This window comes from Sarcophilus harrisii, chromosome 3 (assembly GCF_902635505.1).
Source record: "Sarcophilus harrisii chromosome 3, mSarHar1.11, whole genome shotgun sequence".
Classification (NCBI taxonomy): domain Eukaryota; kingdom Metazoa; phylum Chordata; class Mammalia; order Dasyuromorphia; family Dasyuridae; genus Sarcophilus; species Sarcophilus harrisii.
The window spans coordinates 214,480,026-214,506,793 of NC_045428.1; the positions used below are offsets into that span (position 1 = coordinate 214,480,026).

The window sequence follows — 26,768 nt, forward strand, 5'->3', positions numbered from 1 at the left end:
CTTTTTAGTAGAATCTCTGGGGTTCTCTTAAGTATACCATCATATCATCTGCAAAGAGTGATAATTTAGTTTCCTCGATACCTACTCTAATTCCTTTAATCTCTTTCTCAACTCTTATTGCCGAAGCTAATGTTTCTAATACAATATTGAATAGTAATGGTGAGAGTGGGCAATCTTGTTTCACTCAGGGAGTCCTTTTAAAAAGTTTTATTGATACCTTTTGTTTTTACAGCATAGATATTTTCACATATTTGCTATCTTGTCATAAGTACATGCTTATAACAAAACCAAACAAAATAAAATTAAAGTCAAACCCACCAATACAGTAAACGTATTTGACAATGTACACAACATATTACACCTATGGGCATCCCCTCCCCAATATTTCTACTGAAAATAGGGAAGTAACTTTTATCAATATTTTTTTGAAAATTATCTGTTTCAATCCCTCTGAGTTTATCTGTATTTTAAGATAGGGATATCACCTTATTCTCCTCTCTCCTTTCTTCTTCCTGTCTCATTTTCACTGTGCCCTCCATCCTTTCTCCTTCTCCCTTCTCTGGACTAGATGATTCAGTGGTTTAAATAGCTGAGGAGGCTACAGAATTGACCAAGGTTGACATCATGTGGTTATGCCAGATGATGATCTCTAAAATGTCTACTTATCTGACAGACAAGCTGAAAGTCACCAGTGAAGACTGAGAAATATGAACAAATTTACTAGATTGAAGTATCTGGAAATGAAAGATACTGCATTAAAAATAAGTTTCTGGTTTAACCAGAAATATGCCGCACTTCAGCCTTATTTAGATCAGATCACTTTAATTGAGGAGCAAGTAGCAGCTCTTGAGCAGGCAACCTACAAGTTGGGTGTATATTCAAAGAAACTAGAAGCAAAGTACAAGCAGCTAGAAAGAATTTTTTCATACCACTAAACTTAAACTAAAACTTGGAATTTAACTACAAGAATTTTTCATAAGAACTGAAACAGATGGGATGGAATTTTTCAATCTTTTGTGCTTCAGTTCCATAAAAGGTAATGCTGCTGCTGATTGAAGCTTCATCTTTGGTTGAGATATAACTTTGTTCACTCTTTGATGTTTTCCTAAAACTATACCCCATGAAACTCCATCTTATCATATGTTTCAATTGCATGTCCTGGAATAAGGCTTGGAAATCAGGATCAATACTGGCTAGAGCAGACACATAAGAGAGGTTCTGGTCTCCCTGCCTTCTCCCTACATCTTTGACTTTTTGTTCTGAATATGCCTTTTTCTTAGCCTGTTCTTAGATTTAAATAATAAATGCCAATTTGTCACATGCGCGCACACACACACACACACACACACACACACAAATAAAATACAAGGCCTGTACACCACCACTGGGCCCATAACAGGGCCTGTATACATCCCAAACCATTTTTTAAAGGTAATTGGTAAACATTTAACAAAGCAAATAAAAATACAATAGAACAAATGATTTTAATATGTGGGGTTTTTACATCAAGATGTAGCATGTGAAGATTTTTATGTACTGTTTAAAAGCCTCAATTTCTATTTGAGTTTGACATCACTGGTTTTAAAAGTTTTTCATTTATATTATCATCATCAAGCATTATGTTTTGCTTGGTTCTATTCACTTCACTCAGACTTAATTCATTTAAATAATTACATATGTCTGATTTCTCATCTCTATAAATTCTTTTTTTAAATTTTTGTGAACTTGACAATTATTAAGTAACCAAAACATTTCAATATAAAAACGAGTCATATAAAAAACAAAATCTCTGCTATAATAATATCTTTTTAAAGAAAAGCATAAATAGATATGTATATAAGCATTTATACATATAAATACAGTTATATGTAAGTATAAACTATATGTGCAATATGAATATATACATACTTAGATAATATGTTTATTATATCAGTACGCACATTATATGTGCCCGTATATATATATGAATGTGTGTGTGTATATATATATGTGTGTGTGTGTGTTTGTGTGTGTGTATGTGTGTGTGTGTGTGTGTGTATTAAAGAGATAATCACAAATTTACACATAGTATCCTCTTGTACTTCCAATTAGTTTCCAGTTTTTGATGGGATCTTTTTTTTTCCTGTTCTTTTGTTATCACAGAAAGTTCTGTTATGAATGCTTTATTATAATGGAGACCTTTCTGTTTTTTGATATGTTTGAGTATTTAGGCCCTATGATTCTTTTAATGGGATCATAAGTTTAGAGTTAAAAGAGAACCTAAATGCTGTCAAGTACCTCATTTTGCACTGAAATGCCTAGTATTAAATGACTTGATGTAGTCCATACAAGTAAGATATTAAGGAAGCTGAGATTGTAACTCAAATCCTTTTGATTAAAAATCAATGTCCTGTATTTAATGGTAAACAACTGTACACCTATGAGATTATTTGGGGATTAGACCTACCCACAAGATAGGCTAGTAAGAAACAACTGATGACTGCTCATGACTAGTTGGATCTTCTAGGTTGCCCAAGAATTTGTGGTGTCAGGAATATGAATACTTCAGTTTCAGTCCAAAAATAAAGATTCAGAAAGTGTTTAAGGATGGGGAATAAGCTTTTTCTTGAATCCCTAAGAGTATTATCTATCCCTAAGAAGTTGCTTTGAAATGACTCAGTCATGATGATCTCTAAAATGTGACTCAGATCAACAAGACAAGAACTGGGTATCCAATATATCCAATTGAGTAGGACTAAGGTAAAGTCTCCAAACCAGATCCAAAACTATAGAAAGGCTTGAAAGTCTACTAGATTTCACAATAACTTGGCTGCCTATGAATAAGATATTATGGCTAGCTGGCAAAACTCATTGCATTTTGGGAAAGGTCATGACAAAGGGAAATACAGCAACACCAAACACCTCCTTAATAGGAAATTAATCAGCAATTTCCTCCCACCATTAGTGGACTTGTGTAGAAAGCCAGAACTTTGGAGAAATATACTTGAAACAAGGTGTTAACTCAGAGAAATTGATAATACAACGGTTATCTAGTTTAGCATGGTGATTAATAGTTCTCTAGTTCAGTATGTTTGATTTAATGTTACAAGAAGGTGTTAACTCAGTGGAATTAAGATAATGATTCTCCAGATAATTCTCAGATGAAGAAATTGAAACTATTTCTAGTCATATGAAAAGATGCTCCAAGTCATTATTGATCAGAGAAATGCAAATTAAGGCAACTCTAAGATACCACTATACACCTGTCAGATTGTCTAAGATGACAGGAAAAAATAATGATGATTGTTGGAGGGGATGCAGGAAAACTGGGACATTGATGCATTGTTGGTGGAGTTGTGAACGAATCCAACCATTCTGGAGAGTAGTTTGGAACTATGCTCAAAAAGTTATCAAACTGTGCATACCCTTTGATCCAGCAGTGTTACTACTGGGCTTATATCCCAAAGAGATTATAAAGAAGGGAAAGGGACCTGTATCTGCACGAATGTTTGTGGCAGCCCTTTTTGTAGTGGCTAGAAACTGGAAACTGAATGGATGCCCATCAATTGGAGAATGGTTGAATAAATTGTGGTATATGAATATTATGGAATATTACTATTCTGTAAGAAATGACCAACAGGATGATTTCAGAAAGGCCTGGAGAGACTTACACGAACTGATGCTGAGTGAAATGAGCAGGACCAGGAAATCATTATATACTTCAACAACAATACTATATGATGACCAGTTCTGATGGACCTGGCCATCCTCAGCAACGAGATCAACCAAATCATTTCCAATGGAGCAGTAATGAACTGAACCAGCTACGCCCAGAGAAAGAACTCTGGGAGATGACTAAAAACCATTACATTGAATTCCCAATCCCTATATTTATGCCCACCTGCATTTTTGATTTCCTTCACAATCTAATTGTATGATATTTCAAAGTCTGATTCTTTTTGTACAGCAAAATAACGTTTTGGTCATGTATACTTATTGTGTATCTAATTAATATTTTAATATATTTAACATCTACTGGTCATCCTGCCATCTGGGGGAGGGGGTGGGGGGTAAGAGGTGAAAAATTGGAACAAGAGGTTTGGCAATTGTCAGTGCTGTAAAGTTACCCATGCATATAACCTGTAAATAAAAGGCTATTAAATTAAAAAAAAAAAAAAAAAGATAATGATTCTCTAGTTTACATGTACTTAGTATTTAGTATAGTTCTACAAGTTGATACCTATGATGATATACTTATAATAGACCATTTAAGAGCTAAGAGATCTGGGAGGAAGAGACTCTAAGATAAAGACCCTCATGGTGGCTCTTCTGCCTCCTGCATTCCTCCATTGAAACCAAGACCCATTCTGGAGGACCTCCAGAAAGCTAGGCCAGCCTCAAGCAAAGGAGACAAACTGTGAAGGAGATAATAACAGACTGTAAAAAAGATAATAAAGACTTTGGACTTTATTCCTGACTATTCTTGTGGTGATTATTCTGCTGAAACCAAGGCTAGTCCAAAGACTCTCCAGAAAGCTAACCAGAACATAACAGATTTGGAAGCATAATAGAATAAAAAATAAGAACAATAGAATATCTGTAATATCTTCTCTTCCCTCAACATTTTGGTTTCTGTAACAATTTTTTTTTACATTATGTACAACTACCTTTAAGCCACAATAGATGAAGACCCAACAGATTATTTAACTTTTCAGAACTTCTCCCTCTCTGTTTTTCCTTTCTTTGTGAGCAGATAAACATTTTACTCTTTCTTTCTCTCTCCTCCTCTCTGGATGCAATTTGAGTCATCCTTTCCATGAACTCTTATGTCCATAACAGTCTGAACCACAGCCTGACTCAGAGTATCTCCAGAGACATTCATGAATTCACTATGTGGCTTTTGGATGAATTTGTATATTGTAGTCTTTTTATGAGTAGAGAGACAGAGTCCTCATTGTAAAGTGACACCTCTATGCTTATTACAAATAATTAAAATTCCCATTGAGCAAAATCACAAGGGGGTAACATCCTTGGAAACTCCTCATTCCCCTGCATCCCAAGTTTAGAATTTCAAAAGATCAAAAAATATAGAGGGGAAAGGACTTTATAGAAGTAATCCAATGTCCTCATTCTGCCTAATGACCTGCCATCAAAAGAAATTAAGTATTTAGTAAAGATGATCTGATTCTGCCTTAAAGAACTCCTACCTTCTCTATATTTATAAACTTCTTTACAAGTTTCTTCCCATATGAATCTTGCCTCAAGCAAAGATTCATATAAATCAATTAATTGCCTTTCACAGATTTTGGCTACAACAAACCAAAAAAACCTTGTTTTTTATAATGCCTTGTTATTATTTCATCAATTACCTCTTCTAAAGTATCTATGGGTCTGTTAAATAATCAGTAATCTGATCCTTAGTAGTAAATGCATCATAAAGATAAAATAAAATTATTATACAGCAAATTCTGACTTTAAGATTATGATCTGTAAGTATAATAGGCTGTCACAATGTTTACTTCTATTTAGGGTAAATAAATTAGCACATGAAAAAGGAGGAGGAAAGGCTTCTTGAAGAAAGTGGTATTTGCATTGAGTATTGAATTGGGAAACCATTGATTCTTGGAGGAGAAAGTGAATTGGAAAAGCTTTTTAGGCACAGGGGATAGCCAGCACAAAGTCACAGAGAGAGCAGATTTATTGGAATTGCTGTGTGTGAAGTAGCCGATATGGTTTCACCATAGAATGTGTGAAGTTGAAAAAATGTTAAAACACTGGAATGATAAGAAGCCAAAGTATAAAAATCATTCAATGCCAAAAAGAGATTAGCTACAATATTTTTTTTAAAAATTGGGTATTAGCAAAATTACTTTAGTTAGAGGAGATGAGAATTGAAAATAGAAAAGTCATTATGAGACTGTAGAGAAGAAGACTACATGAGACATATTATGGAAATAAGAACAAGAAGACTGGATAACTGATTGGTACAAGATATCCTAAAGGTCTGAGTACACTTTTAAACTACTAATACTTAAAAGTACACTTAGACTTTTAAGATACCAAGTACATAGGGTAAGAATATTAAGGATGATGCTGAGGTATTAAAAATAGATGATTAGGAGGATAATGATACCCCAGATGGCAAAAGGGAATTTTGAAATAGCAATGAGTTGGGGAAATACATACATACATATACACACATATGTTTTTATGTGTATGTATATATACATATACACCTAACTTTAGTGATATATATCATATATCATAAATATGATATGATATCACACATCATATTATATGTGTAAAATACCTTTCTTCCTTCAAGATGAACTTCAAGAATTACCTTTTTCATGAAGTACTTCCTGATTCTCCATTATTTCCTATTTGGCGTTAACCTAGTTGTCATTAGCTACTTTGTATTTATTTAAACATAAATATTATATATAATATATACATTTATATAAAATGTATTCTAGTAAGTATAAAATTTTAAATATATAATTGATGCTTATATAAGTTCTTGTTTACTTCTTCCCATAAATTAATGGTAAGAATTGTTACATAATTTATAATTCTGTCCCCAGAATTTGGCACAGTGCGTGACACACAGTAAATGCTTGTTGTTTGATTGATTGATAGAGTTTTATCCACTGAAGGTAATATAAGAGCTAAAATAAAATATTTGATGGAATAAGCTATCTAGTGATATTTATATGTGCATATATATATACATACTCTATATAGGATATTTAATATATATACTTATATATGAGAGCTATATATGTTCTCTTTCTATACATATATTTACTTATAGAGAGACATAATTAGATACATAATACATCTATCTATATATTTGGTAAAGCTGAGGTATTAAAAATAGATGATTAGGAGGATAATGGTACCCCAGATGGCAAAAGGGAATTTTGAAATAGCAATGAGTTGGGGAAATACATACATACATATACACACATATGTCTTTATGTGTATGTATATATATATATATATACATATACACCTAACTTTAGTGATATATATAATATATTATAAATATGATATGATATCACACATCATATTATACGTGTGAAATACCTTTCTTCCTTCAATATGAACTTCAAGAATTACCTTTTTCATGAAGTACTTCCTGATTCTCCATTATTTCCTGTTTGGCATTAACCTAGTTGTCATTAGCTACTTTGTATTTATTTAAACATAAATATTATATATAATATATTCTAGTAAGTATAAAATTTTAAATATATAATTGATGCTTATATAAGTTCTTGTTTGCTTCTTCCCATAAATTAATGGTAAGAATTGTTACATTATTTATAATTCTGTCCCCAGAATTTGGCACAGTGTGTGACACACAGTAAATGCTTGTTGTTTGATTGATAGAGTTTTACCCACTGAAGTTAATATAAAAGCTAAAATAAAATATTTGATGGAATAAGCTATCTAGTGATATTTATATGTGCATATATATATATATATATACTCTATATAGGATATTTAATATATATACTTATATATGAGAGCTATATATATTCTCTTTCTACACATATTTACTTATAGAGAGACATAATTAGATATATAATACATCTATCTATATATTTGGTAAAATATATGTAAAACATGTGTATATATATATATATATATATATATATATATATTTCATCAACTTTAAATTCCATTAAAAATTCTAACTTCTCAGTAGTCTATTCATCCGCCTTGATCTACTCCTCTGCTTATACACAGTATAGACTTACCCTTCATCTTTTCTACTTGCAAATGTTCCACTTCTATGTCTATAACCTATAAAATTCCTATTATATTTGGGAATATATATATATATATATATACACACACACACATATATATATATATATACACATATATGCACATGTGTACATATGTGCGTGTGTGTATTTAGAATGTGGGATACCAAGAGGGAGAATATAATAATTTTGGAGAATCAGTCCAGATAGATTTGTAATGAATAGGTAAAGGTAGACTGAGGGAAGTAAGCTATCAAAAGATTGAATATAATTCCTTCTTTTTGTGGATGTCTTCATTGTATGTACTGTGGAACTCAGGATGCCCTCTTCATAGCATACAAAAGCAGGACCATCTATGTCCTGGGGATTGGTAGCCAGGCAGGAGGAAAGAAGCTGGCATTTTCTGTATACAATATTGCTTAGAGATGGGTGAGAATCAATAATGCAGTTAAAAGGAATTCAAGCAATCATCCTTTTCAACTTTTTGCACTTAAAAATAAAGACACTAGTTAGAAATGATTTGTTCAATGTCTTATTGTTAGTTCGTGATTCCTACTCAGGTACTTAATCGTTTAATTTTTAAATTCTTAATTCTTTTCACTATACCATATATATCTCTCCAGTGGTCTACCAGTGTACACAAAAGCATTTCATGAAATAGGTGAGGGAAAAGAAGGGTCTCTTGCACAATTTTGTTTCAGGGGTTTGTAATTTATGGGGGCAGTCAATACAAAGAATTCTTGATTAAAAACAAAACAAAACAAAACAAACAAAAACCACCTAATGTTTAACAGGTCTCCCTTAAGTATATTGTGCCATTCTGCCCTCTAGTGATAAAATTAAAGTTTGTTAAAACTTCTGTCTAGTTCTATAAATTACGTGACACTATAGCAAGCAGGGAATGTTTTCAGAATATATGTTACACGAATAAAATATTTTATATCTTCACTCTATGTGATAATATACTAATAATAATGAAATTACAGGTTTGTTTTTTAGTGAAGAGGAGATAATATAAGATAACAGGGGAGAAAGATTGTAAAATTCAAAATGGTGTTAATAGGGGAAAGGACTGTTGTTTAAAATAGTGTAACAACTTGTTGCAATGGGGAAATATACTGATTTATTTGAGAATAGTATGGAAACATTTTTGTACATATGCATAAAAATCATTCAATCATTATCTGGAAGGCAATACAGAGAAATCAGCTTTTCCTCCTTCTCATTTTACAGATGAGAAAGCTATTGCTCTCAAAGTATCATTATAATCTGAGAGCTAAAAAAGAATCTCAGGTATCATCTAGCCTAACCTCTTAATTTTAGAAATGAAAAAGAAAAGCCCTGGAAGACTTAGTGACTTTTTCAAAATTACACAGGCAATAAGCATTACAGGCAATAGATGAACCCAGATCTTCTAACTGAAGAATTGTTGCTCATTTTACTATATTTACTCTCCTTCCCACATTGTTTTGCCCAAAGTAAGTCAGCCATTTGATAATAGCAGAGGTGAGATTAAATACCAGACCCAGATCTATTAATTTTCTACTAAATGATATTACTGCTAAAGCAATTAATATTAAATTCAAGTACTTTGTCCTAGTGCTGGTTCTTCCACTTAATGATTGTATGTTCTTGAAGAAATTACTTTGCCTGTCTAGACTCTAGTTTCTTCATCTTTTAAATAAAGAGGTTCTAATTCAAACACTCTATGATTATATAATCCAGTTAAATTGAAGAAGAAAAAGAGAAAACATTCAGGACAAACTAAAGTTGCTTTTGACAGCTTAAAAAAATAGAAGAAATGGTTTAGTCTATACTCTTTATTCTTTCTATTCTCAGTAGATATAAATAACTCTTTCATGCTTTCACTTGGCAGAAAGAAAATCCCTTTGCCCATGGTAAAATATGTTCATAAATTTAAAATTGTCCCACAAATGGATATTTATGTAAAGTACCTTTTGACATGACATCTCAGTTTGTTAGCAACACCACTATTTCCTAACATTGCTTGGGAATGGCTATATTTTTCTAAGACCAATTTTGCATTGCATTTATTGGAGATCTTTTGGGGGAAAATAGCACTCAGTCATTTGGAAGATGACTTGGAGTGGTGTTGATTTTCTGTGATTCCTTTAAATATTTTGTAGTAATAGTGTTTGTGCCTTGCTCATTGATTGACTCTTTCTTCATTGCTTTTACTCTTATTTATCTTCTTAAAACTTTCTACAATACTCCATCAATGAGTAGTCTGCATAGGAGACACATACATACCCTAGAAATTCTTAGACCTTTTGAATGCATCACATTTTTAAGAAAGCAAAATAAAAAAATCTAATAATTATTCACACACACCCTAGAAATTCTTATACCTTCTGAATTCATCACATTTTTAAGAAAGCAAAATAAAAAGTCTAATAACTATTCACTGGTGGGATCCAAAAATATCAATGAGTGAACAGAAAGTCATATTATCATGAGATCATTGATTTTAATTTAGAAGGTTCCTGGCAGTTTAATGTGTTGATTTTATAGATGTAGAAACTGAGGCTCAGAGAGGTTGAGATACATGACCAACACCATATTTGTAGTTAATGGCAGTCAAGAAAGGGGAACTCAGTCTCTTAACTCATATTGGACACTTTGTCCATTATATCATGTTGTTCCTGAATTTTGAAGCTATTGATTAAACCATCACTTTACTGGAAGACTAATCATTAATCATTAGCATTTAGAAAGAAACTGTTTTTAATGGTAAGCATGTTATTTTATGTTTAGTTATAATTACATAGTATAATTTCCAACTTCCTTATCACAGAGACAGAATGGGAAAATACCACAGCATGGCCTCAGCCATAGTAAATCCGTGTTATACAAAGTAAGCTGTTCTGGGACACTTGTGAGTGTCTTTTGATGGTTCTTTAATGCCTTTTTTGCTGTCTCTATTACTGTATTATAGAAAGGCTCAGTGTCTTGGGAAAGGGGCTTAGATTCAGAAGGATCTTTTGAGAGGTCAAACAACAAAGGTGGATCATGAAGTGTAACATTTTCTCCTACACATTGACAAAATAATTTATCAAAGCAACCTATTGCTCCTTTGGGCTGGAAAACTGGAGTCACATAATGGATCTTCCAAACAGCATCACCTAGAGATCAGGGGGAGCAAAAACCATATATATTCTGTTAGAGAAACCACATCTTATATAACCTACTCCATTTTTCTAGGTATGACACTGGTATTCCTTTGTCTATGCTACAACAATTTTTTTCACATACCTCCTTTCCAAAAATTGATAAAATGATCATTTCCTTGTTTCTAGAAAATTATATTATCATTTCCTTCTTTGTGGAAATAATACTTTGATGCAAAGCTGTAACTTTTTTGTTCTCTTCATTTGCTTTCAAAATAGCATTTTTTTTTATCCATTCATCAAAATAAATATTATTTAAAATTATTTCCAATTTCTTGGACACCTTTCAGGAAGGTGTAAAGTTTAGGAAAGGATTTTCAAAAGTTTTCATGCATATTTTTGTTGTATTGTATCAGATAATATTGTAGAATGTTCAAACTTAACAAGACTTTAAAGGTCAACCAATCCAATCACCTTCTTTTTCTGAAGTGAAAAATAAATAAATAAATATGTAATGTATAGGTATATAAATGTGTACGTGTGTTGTCTTTGGACAAGTTGTGTGTGTATGTGTGTGTGCGTGTATGTGTGTGTGCATGTGTGTGTGTGCATGTGTGTGTGTGTGTATGTGTGTACATAAAACTAGCCCTCAAAATAAAAATAACATATTCAAGGTCACATATGACTACATATGTAGGACTACAATTCTGATACCACTTTAGCCCATTTTCCACTGCATGCATATTTTATACTCACTGTTCTTTGGTTTCCACCGCATGGCATGTAAAAATGGCCCACAGTAGTGGTACATGAATTCATGCTCTGAGTGTTGAGTTTCTCCCTTCAATAAGGGCATTAAATCTTGTCCATCAATCACTCTGAGATAATAAAAAGAACTGGTTTTATAATCTTTAAAATATCAAAATGCTACAAAGAAAGCAATTCCATTGTTCAAGAAAATTACAAACTATTGGAGAAGTCAAAACATAGACATAAAAACACAAATTATAGAAACCTACAAATATATATGTGATTTTTAAAGACTAATACTCAGTAGTAGCTACTGTGGCAAAGTTAAACCATGGATTAATAATCATATTATTCAATTTTTAAGCAAGATCTTCTGCCTTAATTAACTTAGTAGGTGTTAATAAACCCCAATGTGTTTGAGTTCCCATAAAATCATCAAATTTCAGAATTTATTTTACAAGCAAAACTTTTATATATTCCTATGCCTGTGATTCAAACAGCACAGAATTTTAAATTACAAGTGATTTTTTTGTTCAATTAATTTTGTATAGTGCCCACTTCTTGATGCTTCCCATGGTATCAATCTTGTTAGTGTGACCTTCCAGATAATTATATCTGCCTTGATGATGTCATCACACCTGCATAGCCTGTACATAGCTTCCTTCCAAACTGTACTTTCCCAGGTATTTTGGCCTGCTCAATCTGCACTCAGTTTGCAGCAATTTGTGTCATTCTGACCTGGCACAAACCCCCCACTTCATTTTGCTGATTGGCTTTTTTTTCTTAAAAATTTTAGTCCCATTCCAAATTCTCTCTTTCTTCACTTCTGCCTCACCCATTAAAAAGACATTAAAACCAAAAAATTTTAGTCCCATTCCAAATTCTCTCTCTTTCTTCATTTCTGCCTCACCCATTAAAAAACCAATAAAGATTTATTTTCTACAAAGATGCTTATGATTGATGAAGGCTATTTGTAATTAATATTTTACAATGTCTGAAGGCTAAATTTGGAACCAGGATTTACATTTTTTTCTGAAACCTTAAGTATTCCAAGTAAAATTCTGCTTTTCTTTTATGTTTCAGTCTTAGTAGGAATAATGTATAAGGAAACACAAACAAATCTAATTTTAAAAATTTCTTCAAGTAAAATAGGATCAAAAACAACTCATGGCTGTGAAATTGCTCTCTCTGTCAACCAAAGATACTGTTCTAAATAATGGGTGTTACAAATATCCCATTATCCCATATATTCCCTTATATTCATCTTTGAAAGTTTTATCAACACATTTATAATTTGTGTATCTGAGGAATCAGTATGTTTCAGAGGAAAGAGTATTGTCTTTAGAAGTAAGATGATGGGTTCAAGTCTTAAAATTCATGACACCAGCTCTAATCTTTCTATGAAGTCCTATTTTTAGGCAACTATGTTTGATTATTCCTTCAACATTCTGAATAATAGCACATACATTATGTGTATTATGTGGTTTTATAACCTTTAAAATATTTTTTAAAATATTGAACTTAGAACAATGTATCTACTTAGTGGATTAGAGAATTATACAATTATTTTTATTAAATATACCACCATAAGTAGTAATTATTTTATTAAGCCAATTATAATTTAACTTAATAAAATAAATACATATTGAATGAATGAAGATCCTATTAACAAAAATATAACCCATTTAATTTTTTCCTTTGTATTCAGAAAGGTACTAGCAATACAATTTCCTAGATTGAGTAAAAAACAAATTAAAAAACCATAACTCTACTTTCACCTGGATTCTATGTAAAAGTCAGGGATATATGCAAATGTTAATAGATCAGCTTTTTTATTTGGACTTGCAAGGATTATAAAATAGTTTCTACTATGACTTAAAGCACCAGCTTCAGTGAACATGAATAATCAATTGTTAGTGCTTGTGATCATTAAAATCACCCTTTTTCTTATTTTATGATGGCTTTGTATCTTGAACACTGAAAATTGTAAGAAAAAAATTATCTACCCATATAAAAGAAGTTAGTCTTACCTTCTATGTTCACCTGTCTTATTCTTTCTCATCTTCATAATAATTCACAAAAATATGATTATTGAATCAAGGTTCATTTATGCAAAGCTGCCTTACATTGGTGGAAAGTAATATATCTTGCTTGACTATATAATCAAAAGATATAATCATATATAAAGGGAAAATAAGAAGATATTTGAAAAGGAGAATTCTTTGCAAAGAGAACTGAACTTCTAAATTTTTTATTTCCCATTAAAAGAAAGTAAAAATGATGAATATTTGTTTTTTTTTAAATAGTATTTTCTTACCTATCCTGAGGTAAAGGTGCTCCTACTAGTGCAGCTAGAGTTGGGTAAATATCCATCAAACTTGTAGGTTCCTTGATAACTTTTCCAGCTGGCAACACTCCTGGCCACCTAATAATACCTGGGACTCGAATTCCACCTTCCCAACCTGCCATTCCTTTTCCACCTATATGTTAAGAAAAACATATCACCAAATTCATCTAAAATATTCTTAGCAGTGAGAATGCTTATAAAGCAGCATCAAATTTATAAAGATGTATTAAGTGTTAAATATTAAGACTTTTAGAGCATTCAATATACATACATATATACATGTATGTATAGGTAAATACATGCTTGGTATAAGCTTGTGTGTGCATGTATGTGCTGAATGTGTGTGTATCCAAATATCAGTCAGTTAATAAGCATTTATTAACTACTTACTATGTCTGACACAGGACTAAGTGTTGGGAATACAAAATAAGACAACAGTCCCTGCTTATATTCTAACTGAGGAGGTTATATAAATTATTTTGTACAAGCAAACTATACACAGATAGATGGGAACTAATGTAAGAGGAAAGTTACTAGCAGTGAGGGAAGACCAGAAAAGACTTCTCGAGGAAGTTGAAATTAAATTGAGTCTTGAAGGAAGCTAAGGAAGCCATTTGGTAAAGGTAAGGAAGGAAAACATTCCAGGCATTGGTCAAGTGAAAAGGAATGGACTACAGAAAGAATAGTGTTGCAAAATCATAGAGTATTTGGAAGTAAGTCAAATATAAGGTGACTGGAAAGGTAGGGAAAAGATAAATTGTAAAGGTATTTAGAAACCAGAAATATTTCATGTTTGGTCTTAGAGGTTATAGGGAGTTTATTTGAGAGAAGTGGGTGTGTCATGGTCAGATCTGAATTCCAGAAGAAAATTCATTCTCTTTCATAAATGGAAATATATAAAACCATAGGTTACCCAGTTCTGGTATTAAGAAAACATGAGCTTTGAGTTTTTTTTGTTAGTAGAGAAGTTTGTTAGAAAACTAACAACACATACACACACACACACACACACACACACACACACAAACATGTGCTCAATAAATGGAAACAGTAGACACTACTTGGGTACAATAACAAAAGTAACATTCAAATTAATATTTTTAGGCATTCATCTTTATGACCAGAGGCATCCATTTGTAAGTCAGATTTAGTTATATTATGGCATAACTGACAAGCATTGTGCTGTGCAAATCTGAGTCCATTAAAGGAAGAAAAGCTTTCATAGAATGATTCAACATTAAAGAACAGGAATCTCATTCTACTGAAATCTAGTCTTTTTTAATCACCATGACAATCACATTAAAATTATTATCTCAACAATTATCACATGTTTATGTATCTGGTCCTAATCTTTCTCCTGTCTCCCAATCCCACATTTTCAGTTGGTGATTTAATGTTTAGCACTGAATCTTCCAGAAGCATCTCAAACTTAACACATCCAATACATAACTACATGTATTTCATTTTTCAATATTTCCCTCCAAAACCCATCCCTCTTCTGAACTTCTTTAATCATTGAGAGCACCACCATCTTCCCAGGTACGCTGGTTTGAAGTCTTAGATTCATCCTTGATTCCCAATATTCAATTGCTCCATATATGTTAATTCTTGCCTACAAAATTTTTCTTACCTGTTCCTCTCTAATCACATAGGTGACACCTAAGTTCTAGCTTACATCACTAGGCTATTACAACAGCCTCTTATTTATTCTCCTTTGCCTCAAATTCTCTCCATTCTAATTCATATTCCTTAGTGCCACCAATTTAATTTCATAAAATGGAGATCTGCCCAGTAAACTCCAGGAGATCCATGTTGCTTCAAGGATCAAATAGATATTTCTCATTTTTACATTTTATGCTTTTCATAGCATAACCTCTTCCTACTTTTTAGTCTTCTTATATATTATGAACCTCCCTTAACTTTGTAATTCAACTATCAGGGACTCTTTGCCGTTTTATATGCACAACTCCATTTCTTATTTGCATGCCTTCACACTGGCTATTCCCTACATGTAGAAAACATTCCCACTTCACTTTAACCTCTTGAAAACCCAGGTTTTTTTCAAGCCTCAGATCAAGTTCCACCTTCTGCATTAAGCTTTATCCTTATCTTCCTTTTTATTAGTATCCTCTCTCCTGTAATTGCTTGGTATTCATCTCTGATGTATTTAGCACATACTTATATTTAGCACAGTTCATATGCTGTTTCTCCCATTAGAATGTAAGTTTCTTGAGGAGAGATAGTTTTTCATTTGTGTTTTCCTATTCCCAGTGCTTAGCACAGTTTTCAGCATATCATAATCTCATAATACATGTTTATTGATTGATTAAATTTGATTCAATAATCCCTTTCATTCAATTTAATGACATGTATAGTTTGATGCTGGATGCTAAAGGAGGTACAAAGGTGAATAAGACTTGGTCCTTAACTTCAAGGAACTTAAAATATCCCTCCTTCCTTGAAACTTTCAAGCTATTCTGACTTCTCCATGTAGCTAATTTTCTATTATAACTGTGTACATGTTTCATTCTTGTTCACTCTACATTCGACTAAAAAAATGCTTGAGAGCAAAGAATGTGTCTTTCCCCCCACTCAAAACTTGACAGAGTGCCTTCATCACTTTTAATAAATCTTTGTTTAACAAAATTGACTTGTAGGGGGATGACAAATACTCAAATCACTATAATGCAAGGAACAATTATAATAAAATTAATAAATTAGCATAAAATTTTAGAGCATTTCGAAAATGGATAATATCCTATAGGGAACAATAAAGACTTGATAAAGGAAGTAGCATTTGAGTTAGGCTTTAAGAATTAAATAAGACTTTGAGAGTAAAGATGAAGGGATGAAAAGGACCTCAAGGACTATTCAAACAATTGATAATCCAATAGAGCTCAAATATAACCTAGGGAAGCTAGACAGGATGGAGGTAGACAAGGTTAGACTGGAGCCAGAACACAGAGAGGCTTAGATGCTAAAAAATAAATTTGGATTTTTAATTGTCAATTAATTAAAGATCTTTCTGCTAAGTATTCATACGATCAGAGTTGTTACTATTCTTACAAGGTGCTAAGTCAGTGGAATTGAGGAGACACTGGTTAAATCTAGTTTAGCATTGATTTAATCCTACAACAAATAATGGTTTCCTAGTGAAATAATGATTGGTGTGTACTCAGTGTGGAACATATAAGGAGGAACTGTCAGGGCCAAAAAGGACAAGCCTACTAGAAGCTCTCAGAGGAGGAGACAGATTCATTCCATCTTCCACCTTTGTGCTTTCTGGAGGCTGAAGCTGGCAGAGGCAAAGGAACTAGCATCAGGAACTCTCAGAACCAAGGAGAGAGATAGGCCTCTAAGAAAGCTAACCAGCAATTGTTAATGCTGTAAAGTTACCCATGTATATATCCTGTAAATAAAAGGCTATTAAATAAAATAAATAAATAAATAAATAAAAAAAAAAAAAGAAAGCTAACCAGACCCAAGGAAGGAGACAAGACTTGGAAAGAGACAATAAAGGATTTAGACTTTAACTCCTGGCTGCATTTGGGGTGATTACACTGAACTGAAACTAAGGCTGCCTCCAGAAGCCTCCCAAGAAACCTGCTCCCAGATACACTTTAGAGAAGAACATGATTAGGAAAATTAAATTTTGATTACTGCAACCAAAAGATTGCAAAAGGAATAGAGCAGAAATGGGGAGATTGACTAGGTATTGTAATAGGGCCATGAAAGAAAAAAAAAAAAAGGTACCACTGGCAATAGTGAGAATGGAAAAGAATCATTATCCCTGAGGGTATTTGAGTAGGATTATCCCTGCAAGAACCCAAGTATAACCAAGTGAAAAATCATATCCCCACAAGCTTTAGTCCCTTAAAAGACAGCATGCTCATGGCAACTATTATTAACTGAATCTCTGACTTTACAACTACTAAGATTTTTTTTTTCTTTTTTAAGTGAGTTGCTTTAGACTCCACAAACTCAGTAGATCTCAGGACCTTTAATGGATTTTGCCATTTTGATATATTAGCTTAAATTAAGTAGGTAATAGTGTAATTAAGGAGTGATAAACTAGGAATTTGCAGCCCACTATTGAAATTCTGGCTCAAGGCTTAGCCCAAATTGCCCCTTAACAAAAAGACTTGTTATATTATTATTACTGTTGTTATTGTCATTCAATATCATACATATAATTATACTAATAAATAACATTTAATTTTTACAAAGTACTTTACAAATAACTCTGGGAAGAAGGTACTATTGTTATAACATTGTTATATCCAGAAAAACTGAGTATAATCCTTCAGGAGAAAAGGTGGATATTAATGAAATAGAAGATTTTTAAGCATTAGTGATGAAAAGACCAGATCTGAATGGAAAATCTGATTTTCAAAAACAGGATTCAGGAGAACCATAAAGAGGTAAACAGGAATGGGATTTCATAAGGAACTTTATAAGGCTTGTTTGGTTACATTCCTACATGAGAGGATCATACTTGTAATTAATAGAACTTTCTCATTTTTATGGCAGTTAGAAAGAGTATATATAGACAGAGGGCACAGGTGTGAGTTGAATAGGAAAGAAGAATATCTAAAAAGATAAAATTAAGGAATGAGAAAGCAATGTACTGGAAGAAAGGGAAAGAAAAACATGAAATGGTATAAATTATCTGCCATAAAAATAGGCAAGAAAGTGGAGGGGAAGAGGAGGAAACAGGGAATGAGTGAACCATACTCTCATCAGAGTTGGTTCAAAGAGGCAATAATGTATATACTTAAAATGGATATAGAAATCTTACTCTGCAGGAAAATAGGAGGGGAATGGGACGCAGAGAGGGTGATAAAAGAGAGGGCATATTGTGGGAGGAAGTGGTCAGGAGCAAAACACTTTTGAGGAGGAACAGAGTGAAAGGAGAGAGAATAGAATAAATGGGGGAGGGGAAATTCAGTTCACAATAGTAATCATAAAAATAATTTTGAAGCAGCTTTCTTTGACAAGGCCTCTTTTTTCAAACACAGAAGAAACTGTCAAATTTATAAAAAATAAGAACCATGCCCCAATTGATAAATGATCAAAAGATATAATCTATGCCCAAAGGGATATAAATTTATGCATATTCTTTGACTTAATAATACCACTACTAGACATGAATATGAAAAGCAATTTTTTTAAAAGAGAAAGGATTTGTATGTCTATATGTATATGTACAAAAATATTTATAACAGCTCTCTTCTCCAGGAATAAATTGGAAATTTAGTGGAAGCATATCAATTGGAGAATAGCTGAGTAAATTGTGGAATGTGATTATGATGGAATGTTATTGTTTTATGGGAAATGATGAGCAGGATGCTCTCAGGAAAAAAAAAAAAACCTGAAAAGTCCTCCATGAACTCAAAGTGAAATGTACTGAATAATAGCAATGTTCTGGTATGATCAGTTGTAAATGACTTTGCTATTCTCAGCAATACAACGATCCATGACTACTCTGAAGGACTTACAATGAAAAATCCTATCCATTCTCAGAGAAGGAACTGATTGTGTTTGAATACAGATTGAAACTTGCTGTCCTTCCCTTCCTCTCTCTCTCTCTCTCTGTCTCTCTCTCTCTCTCTCTCTCTCTCTGTCTCTCTCTCTCGCTCTCACTCTGTCTCTCTCTCTCTCTCTCTCTCTGTCTCTCTCTCTCGCTCTCTCTCTCTCTCTCCTTCCCTCCTTCCCTCCCTCCTTTTATTTTTGTTAAAGTTTTTTTGTTGTTGTTATTGTTAGGATGGGAGATCTATGGTTTCTTTCACAAAATGACTTTTATGGAAATGTTCTGATAACTTTATATGTGGTTTCTTTATGGGGGCTAGGAATGAGGATAAGGGAAGAAATCTGGAACTCAAAAATTTAAAAAAAAATGTAAAAATATGTTTTAAATGTAATTGGGGAAATAGTACATAAATAAATAAAAATGAGAAAAAATTGAAATGTATGTTATAGGTAGTTTTTGTTCATGAATATGCATAAATTGAAATATCTATTAGTGTAAATAATTTACAGGATAAATTTGTTTGATTTCAGGTGCACAGCTCTAAGTATTCCCTAAAGGTCCCAAATTTTACTACTAAATAATATCTCAAAAGGAGATAGGGAAAGAAGGGTGGATGATTGTTCTATTTCCAAGCCATTAACATCAGGATTTTGCCTTAAAAGACAACAAAATAATAACAATATGCTTTCCAGTGTACTTGATTATAGGAGTTAAAGCCAAATTAAACACTTTCTCTCTCTTACTTAATGTTTCCTTTCCAGGAATGTGATTTTTCTATTATCACTAGAAACTAGGTCAAGGATTATACCTAATCATTACAAGCATCTGCAGACATCATCCCTACTAATTCCTTTCACTGTTCTTCCTCTTTTCCTATTGTCTGGTCCTCTGCTTCTTATCTTCCTCCATATTCTTTACCCTCAGTATTTCCTAAAGTACAAAAATGAAATGTCTAAACTAGAAAAATCTCTTTTATAAACAAATGTGTGATTGTCCTTTATACATTCTGAAAGCACATTAGAAAAACTTTGTAACAAACCTCTCTAGAATTGTTTTGTTCTATTTTGTTTTTCCATAGCAACATCAAGTAATTTCAGTCACCTTGTTTTAATATCTGCTTATGTTGTTGACCAAACAGAACAGAACATCAAAAAACTTAATCCGAAAACAATGTTGATTCTTCAGTGTTCTTACCTTTATATATTCCATTGAAGCCCCCTGTATGAATCTTTCCCTTCATGATCTCCAGATGTCCTCCATGGTCTGAGGTGAAGTAGACAATTGTGTTGTTTCGCAATCCATTTGCATCAATGGCATCAAGAATTTTGCCTTTAAAAAGAAAAAAATATATACAAACATAAATGATTGCATCCATAAATTATAAAAATTTATGATGACCTAATTTTGTTTTGTAAATCTATAAAAAGAATTAAGTATACCAGTATCTTCCCTCTTTTAATTATTTTCTATACATCTTATGTATTGTTCACTTTGTATAGATTTCTTTGCATGTTAGAATTGTAAGCTCCTTAAGGGAAGAATTGTATTTTCTTGTATCCCCAGCACTAAGCACAGTGGTGATACACAGTAAATGCTTAATAAATGTTTATTGTTTATCACATAAATGACAAACCTTTCTACAAAGGAAAATTATTTAAAGTCATCTCTATTATAAAGTGACAAAAAATGAAACTACTTTTGAACCTGTAAAGTCATATTTTATTGAAACTGCTATAAGGCTAATATATATACATATATATGAATTATCCAATCTGATATGAGATAAAAATGATGTTATGCAGAACACACAAGATATTCTACAAAATATCATTGCTATATTACTAAGTGAAGATCTAACATTTACAAACTCCCTCAGCTTGCTAAACTGATGCAACTAATCCATGTGTTTAGCTGACCAGATTTAGTTATAAAATGTTCCCAATTATTCCACAATCTCTCTAATGCAATTCATTTATATGTTAACACAATTTTCCTGAAGTAGCTACCCAGGGTCCTTCATTTGGAGTAATAGCATCAACTAAGCAAGCTGTATCAGCTCCATTATACTCAGATTAGTAATTTTCTTTCAAAGTATAAATTCCACTTTATAGTGGGGGTTGTTATTGTCTTAGTTTAGGGAACTCCTTGGAAGGAAATCCCTCCTGCCAATATGCCAGCTTATGTGTTTTGCAATTTATAGACTGAGTGTTACCCGAGACATTGAATATCTGAGACATTAAATAACTTGCCCAAAATCACAGAGCCTGAATGTGTCATAGACAAGACTTTCACCCAGGTCTTCTTGATTCTGAATTTAACTCTCTATTCCCTTACCCCCTTCCTTCCAATGCTGTTTGCCAGCAAATCCATAAATAGATGAAAGATAATTATGCATATATTTTAAACCAATATTTTAAACAGCATACCAATTATAGAGAGATAGATGAAATTAAATTCTCTATACAAAATAGATGATCTTAGTCACTGTTCTATTTTATTAAAAAGCTAGTGGGTTTCTAATATATAGGAATGAGGAACAGAAAAAAATCAATTTTGATAAGTAAGACTATAAGGAAACATTGAGAACAAATGGTACTCCCAAGTTCTGGTCCTGTTCCAAAAAAGGACACCCTCTGCAACTTAAGGCAATAAAATCATATGAAAAGATATAGAGATGAAAAGCAAGAGCTTTACTAATGAAGACTCTTTTCCATAATTATTGTTGTTTGGGTAAATTTTCACTTTCCGGCCCACTAATTAAGAGTTTTCATTATATAACTTATCTACTCTCATGCTAATTGATAGTTAATCGATTAACTAATCGACTTAATCGATAGTAAGTCAGTGTCTATGGAGAACAATTATATGTCTTCTCTTTCCCTCCACTGATACAACCCAGAAATCAGGGCAGTTATATAAGATGAAAAGTGTCTCTTGCTCTTAGGGATTCCCTAAAGCCACAACTAATACTCCCAAGTTCTCAGAAACTTGTTCAGTGTCTCCCTAAAGTGAACAAGATGGGAAGAAAGAGAGAGGAGGAAAATGTTGAGAAGAAAGAAACAAGAAGGAAGGGAGGTCTTTTCAAGGCAACAGAGTGCAAAGAGGAAGATGACTGACTGCTAAAGGGAAACTACCTAATTATGTCTTAGGTATCTACATGTTGTGTAATAGGAATAGGTTTTTTTTTCACTTACCCACCAGAAAGTCCATCTCTTCTACATTGTCTCCATAAAGGTGATTCTTGCTAATGCCAATAAACTCATTTGTTGTGGGAAGAGGTATATGGACATGCAAAAAGGAATAAAACAGGAGGAAAGGTCTATCTTTGTTTCTAAAAAGACAGAAACAAATGGAGTTTTGCATGAGATTTTAAAAACCAGTTTAACTACATTCTTAGATTAAAATATTATCACACATTATAAAATTGTGATTAACATATTTTTTAATTATCATATTCACATCTATTAGATTCTTCTTGGTTTCCCTCTTATAATTACAATAAAATTCTATATAAAAAATTGGGGAAAGACTATTGTAGATCAACATTTATTCTGTAGAAAACTAAAAGCTTTGGAAAATTCTTCTATTTAAGGATTATAGACAAACATCAATAAAAACCTTTCTACAAATTGTTCTTTTCATGTTGTAGGAATATGATGATGGTGGTGATGTAAATACAGATTTTAAGCTTGCAAAGTGATTTGCATATATTATCTTAATTGAGTCTCACAATAAACTGTCACACCATACAGGCAAGATGTGGGGATTATTCCTATTGATTCTCCCTTCTTCCTTCAGAAGGAAAACATGGGCAGTCTACCAAAGGTAGGTTGGCACACCTTTCTTGGTATGCTATGTCTCAAACTATTAAAACTATAATCATCTGGATTTCAGAAAGGCCTGGAGAGACTTACACGAACTGATGCTGAGTGAAATGAGCAGGACCAGGAGATCATTATATACTTCAACAACAATACTAGATGATGACCAGTTCTGATGGATCAGGCCATCCTCAGCAACGAGATCAACCAAATCATTTCTAATGGAGCAGTAATGAACTGAACTAGCTATACCCAGAAAAAGAACTCTGGGAGATGACTAAAAACCATTACATTGAATTCCCAATCCCTATATTTATGCACACCTGCATTTTTGATTTCCTTCACAAGCTAATTGTACAATAATTCAGAGTCTGATTCTTTTTGTACAGCAAAATAATGTTTTGGTCATGTATACTTATTGTGTATCTAAGTTATATTTTAATATATTTAACATCTACTGGTCATCCTGCCATTTAGGGGAGGGGGTGGGGGGGGTAAGAGGTGAAAAATTGGAACAAGAGGTTTGGCCATTGTTAATGCTGTAAAGTTACCCATGTATATATCCTGTAAATAAAAGGCTATTAAATAAAAAAAAAAAACTATAATCATCTGAATTTAAGCAAAGAGCTTAAGGGTTGTGCCCTTAGTCACGTAGCTAGAGTTTGAGGTACGATTGTTATTTCAGGTTCTCCTGGTCATGGAACTTTCCCTAAACTACATCTTCATCCCTTCCCTCACAGAAAAATAAAATAGAATCAATCCTTTGTATCTTCTGTAGTGCTTATCACAAGACATTGCATGTTGTTCTTCAATAACTTGAAATAACTGTCATAATCATATATCATAGGAAATGATACCAAACTGGTCATCAGGGACACCTGGGTTCATATTTGGCCCTGAATTTCTACTAGCTATGTGACCCTAACAAATCACTTAACTTTCTTATCCTCAATTTTCTGATCTATCAAATGGGTATGTTTATAGCACCCCCTCACAAGATTGTTGTAAGGTATGTAGAATTCTATAAACTTAAAAGCATCGTATAAATGTCAACTTTTATTAATGTGAATCTCAGTTGAATGTTAGAAGATCAAAGGATTGGAACTCAAAGATAAATTTAAATTTAATTAATTATGAAATCAACAAAAAATCCAGTGCCCTTTTTACAGGACCACAGAGTCATTCCATTTTCACAGTCAAGGGAGTCAGAGAATTCAAAGCCAAAGTAAAAAGTTCATTATAGTAAAGAATCTAAACTAAAACCTGAGTAAGCACAATGCTAAGGAAAAAGGACTCTTAAAAAAATGCAATTGTTACCTTTTGATAAAAGAGACTGCCTCCTTTAGCATAATTAAGCCAGCTCTTTCAGCCTTCATAGGTTGTTCTACAATTTCCTGTTGTCTCATGAGAATGCAATTCCAGTACAGAGAAGTATCAAAACTGGAAAACCAAGAAAAGGCCAGAAGGATGCCAAATAAAATAATGCAAATAATAAACAACCAGGGGATGGAGATCAAACGAATTAGTTTTCCCACAGTCAGTGTAAGCACAGCAATGATGATTAGCTCAATGCAGAACCAAAGTTTATTTGCTATAGCTAATTCTGTGTCACGTGAAGGATCTGGCCAACAACTCCCAGTGAGTGTATGTGGCGTACCGTAGAAATAATCAAAGCCATAGTGATTAGGATGATGGCAGTAGTCATTTCGGTATTTACAATTTAGACCTTGATGCCATTTACCTAAAAGTAAAAAGAGAAAAGAGAAAATATTATTAAAGGCATTCTTGGTGAATCTTCCTTTTCTTGAAGACAAAATAAGAAAAAGGAAGTCATCAAAAGCTATATAATTAAGCATTCAATAGGCAATGAATAAATGTCTATTAAATTGAATATATGCAAAAGTCATTTGTCTCCTTAAAAAGCTTTCCTTCAGCAGATTCATTTATTGCGGGTGTTGTTTTTTTTTTTGGGGGGGGGGGTTTCTTTTTTTCTTTTGTTTCTGCTTGTCAGAGTGGATACATTTTTGATGCAGTAATGGAAAGAGAACTCAATAGAAGACATATAGAGAATTTCACAAGTAAATAGCAACTTATTAACAATTGTTTAAAATGTTGGTGATAGGACCACTACATAAACATGAATACCAGAAGAAGAAAAAAAAAAGGAAAATGACCTATATATACAAAAAAGCACCTCTCTTCTTAGGGCTAAAAGAAATGGAAATTGGGAGGTATAAAAAGTAATAGCAAAGTTCTGGAATGACCAGCTATAGACTGACTTTTCTATTCTTAGTAATAGTCTGAAGGACTTATGATGAAAACTCCTATTCATACCCAGAGAAGGAATTGATTATGATTGAAGCAGTCTCTATTTTCTATCTCGCTCTTTCTTTTTATCTTAATTTTTCTTGAGGATTTTTATTTCCATTAGGATGGAAGATCTATATTTTTTTTCACATCTTGACTTTTCTGGAAATGTTTTGCATAACTTCATATGTGGTTTCTTAATTATGGATAGGGGTAAGGGAGAGAATTTAGAACTCAAAAATTTTTAAACTAAATATAAAAAAATTATTTGTTTTGAATGTAATTGGGGGAAAACATTTTTTAAAAATCTTCAAAAAAACCTTTGGTTGATGACACCAATTCATATGTTTCAGCAGAATATGAATTCTGCGGAGAGAGGGGTAGTTTTCATTTTCATGTTAGTTAATTAGTACCCATTACGTAATATGTGTTTCACTAAGGATTGTTAATTTGAAATAAGAATCAAGATAGTACATATTTCAAAGGACAATGGACAAATACATGGCTAGGATTAGTAGATTATAGGATATTTCTAATAAAAGTTATATAAATAACAAATTAATAAAAAAAAGTTACATAAATAAAAGTTATAATTGAAGAAAAATAACAGAATGGAAGTGGTCTTATCAAGAAGTAATTTTATTTTTATACTAAACTGAATTTGTTAGCTCTTCTATTTGGGAGTGCCCTCCAATTATGCAAATCACAACCTATCCATGCACATATATCTTGTAAGACTTTTGTTCATGTTGTTGCAAACATTGAAACTAAGAAGAGTAAAGAACATTCTATAGCTAATTTTTTATTCTGACTCATATTAATTTGCATACTAAACCAAAGCATTTGGGGGAAATGTTTATCCTTGAGAGGATAGTTATTTGCCTAGATATACAACCCTAAAGAAAATACTTAATCAAAGCCTAGGAGCACTCTCTCAGCCTTTTGTTAGCTGGCACCCGGTAGTTATGATCAAAAAGTTATGAGGCTATTTTTATTTAAGAGAAGTCCTTGTCACTAAATCTTCTACTAATAAGTAGACTTGAGCTGACATAATTGACAATCCTAAAGAGTTAAAGCTAAAAAGCTGATAGCAAGAAGCAATTCCCAGCAGAAACCATGAGAGTGAGACCA

At 32.5% G+C, this 26,768-nt stretch overlaps 1 protein-coding gene and 1 pseudogene across 1 annotated transcript in view; one reads left to right on the plus strand and one right to left on the minus strand.

Moving 5' to 3' along the window:
• The first annotated feature begins 228 nt into the window (after window positions 1-228).
• Window positions 229-1,270, plus strand: LOC116423084 (annotated as a pseudogene).
• Window positions 1,271-9,559: 8,289 nt separating this feature from the next.
• ARSF (arylsulfatase F) overlaps window positions 9,560-26,768 on the minus strand; it is a 38,736-nt gene continuing 21,527 nt past the window's right edge. Inside the window, exons 5-10 of the mRNA XM_003765602.4 lie at window positions 24,648-25,071; window positions 22,704-22,840; window positions 20,704-20,838; window positions 13,950-14,112; window positions 11,639-11,760; window positions 9,560-10,897 (exon numbers count right to left, since the gene is read on the minus strand). Coding sequence (XP_003765650.2) covers window positions 10,536-10,897; window positions 11,639-11,760; window positions 13,950-14,112; window positions 20,704-20,838; window positions 22,704-22,840; window positions 24,648-25,071 — 1,343 coding nt within the window. The 3' untranslated portion in view covers window positions 9,560-10,535. The remainder of the gene's footprint in view (window positions 10,898-11,638; window positions 11,761-13,949; window positions 14,113-20,703; window positions 20,839-22,703; window positions 22,841-24,647; window positions 25,072-26,768) is intronic.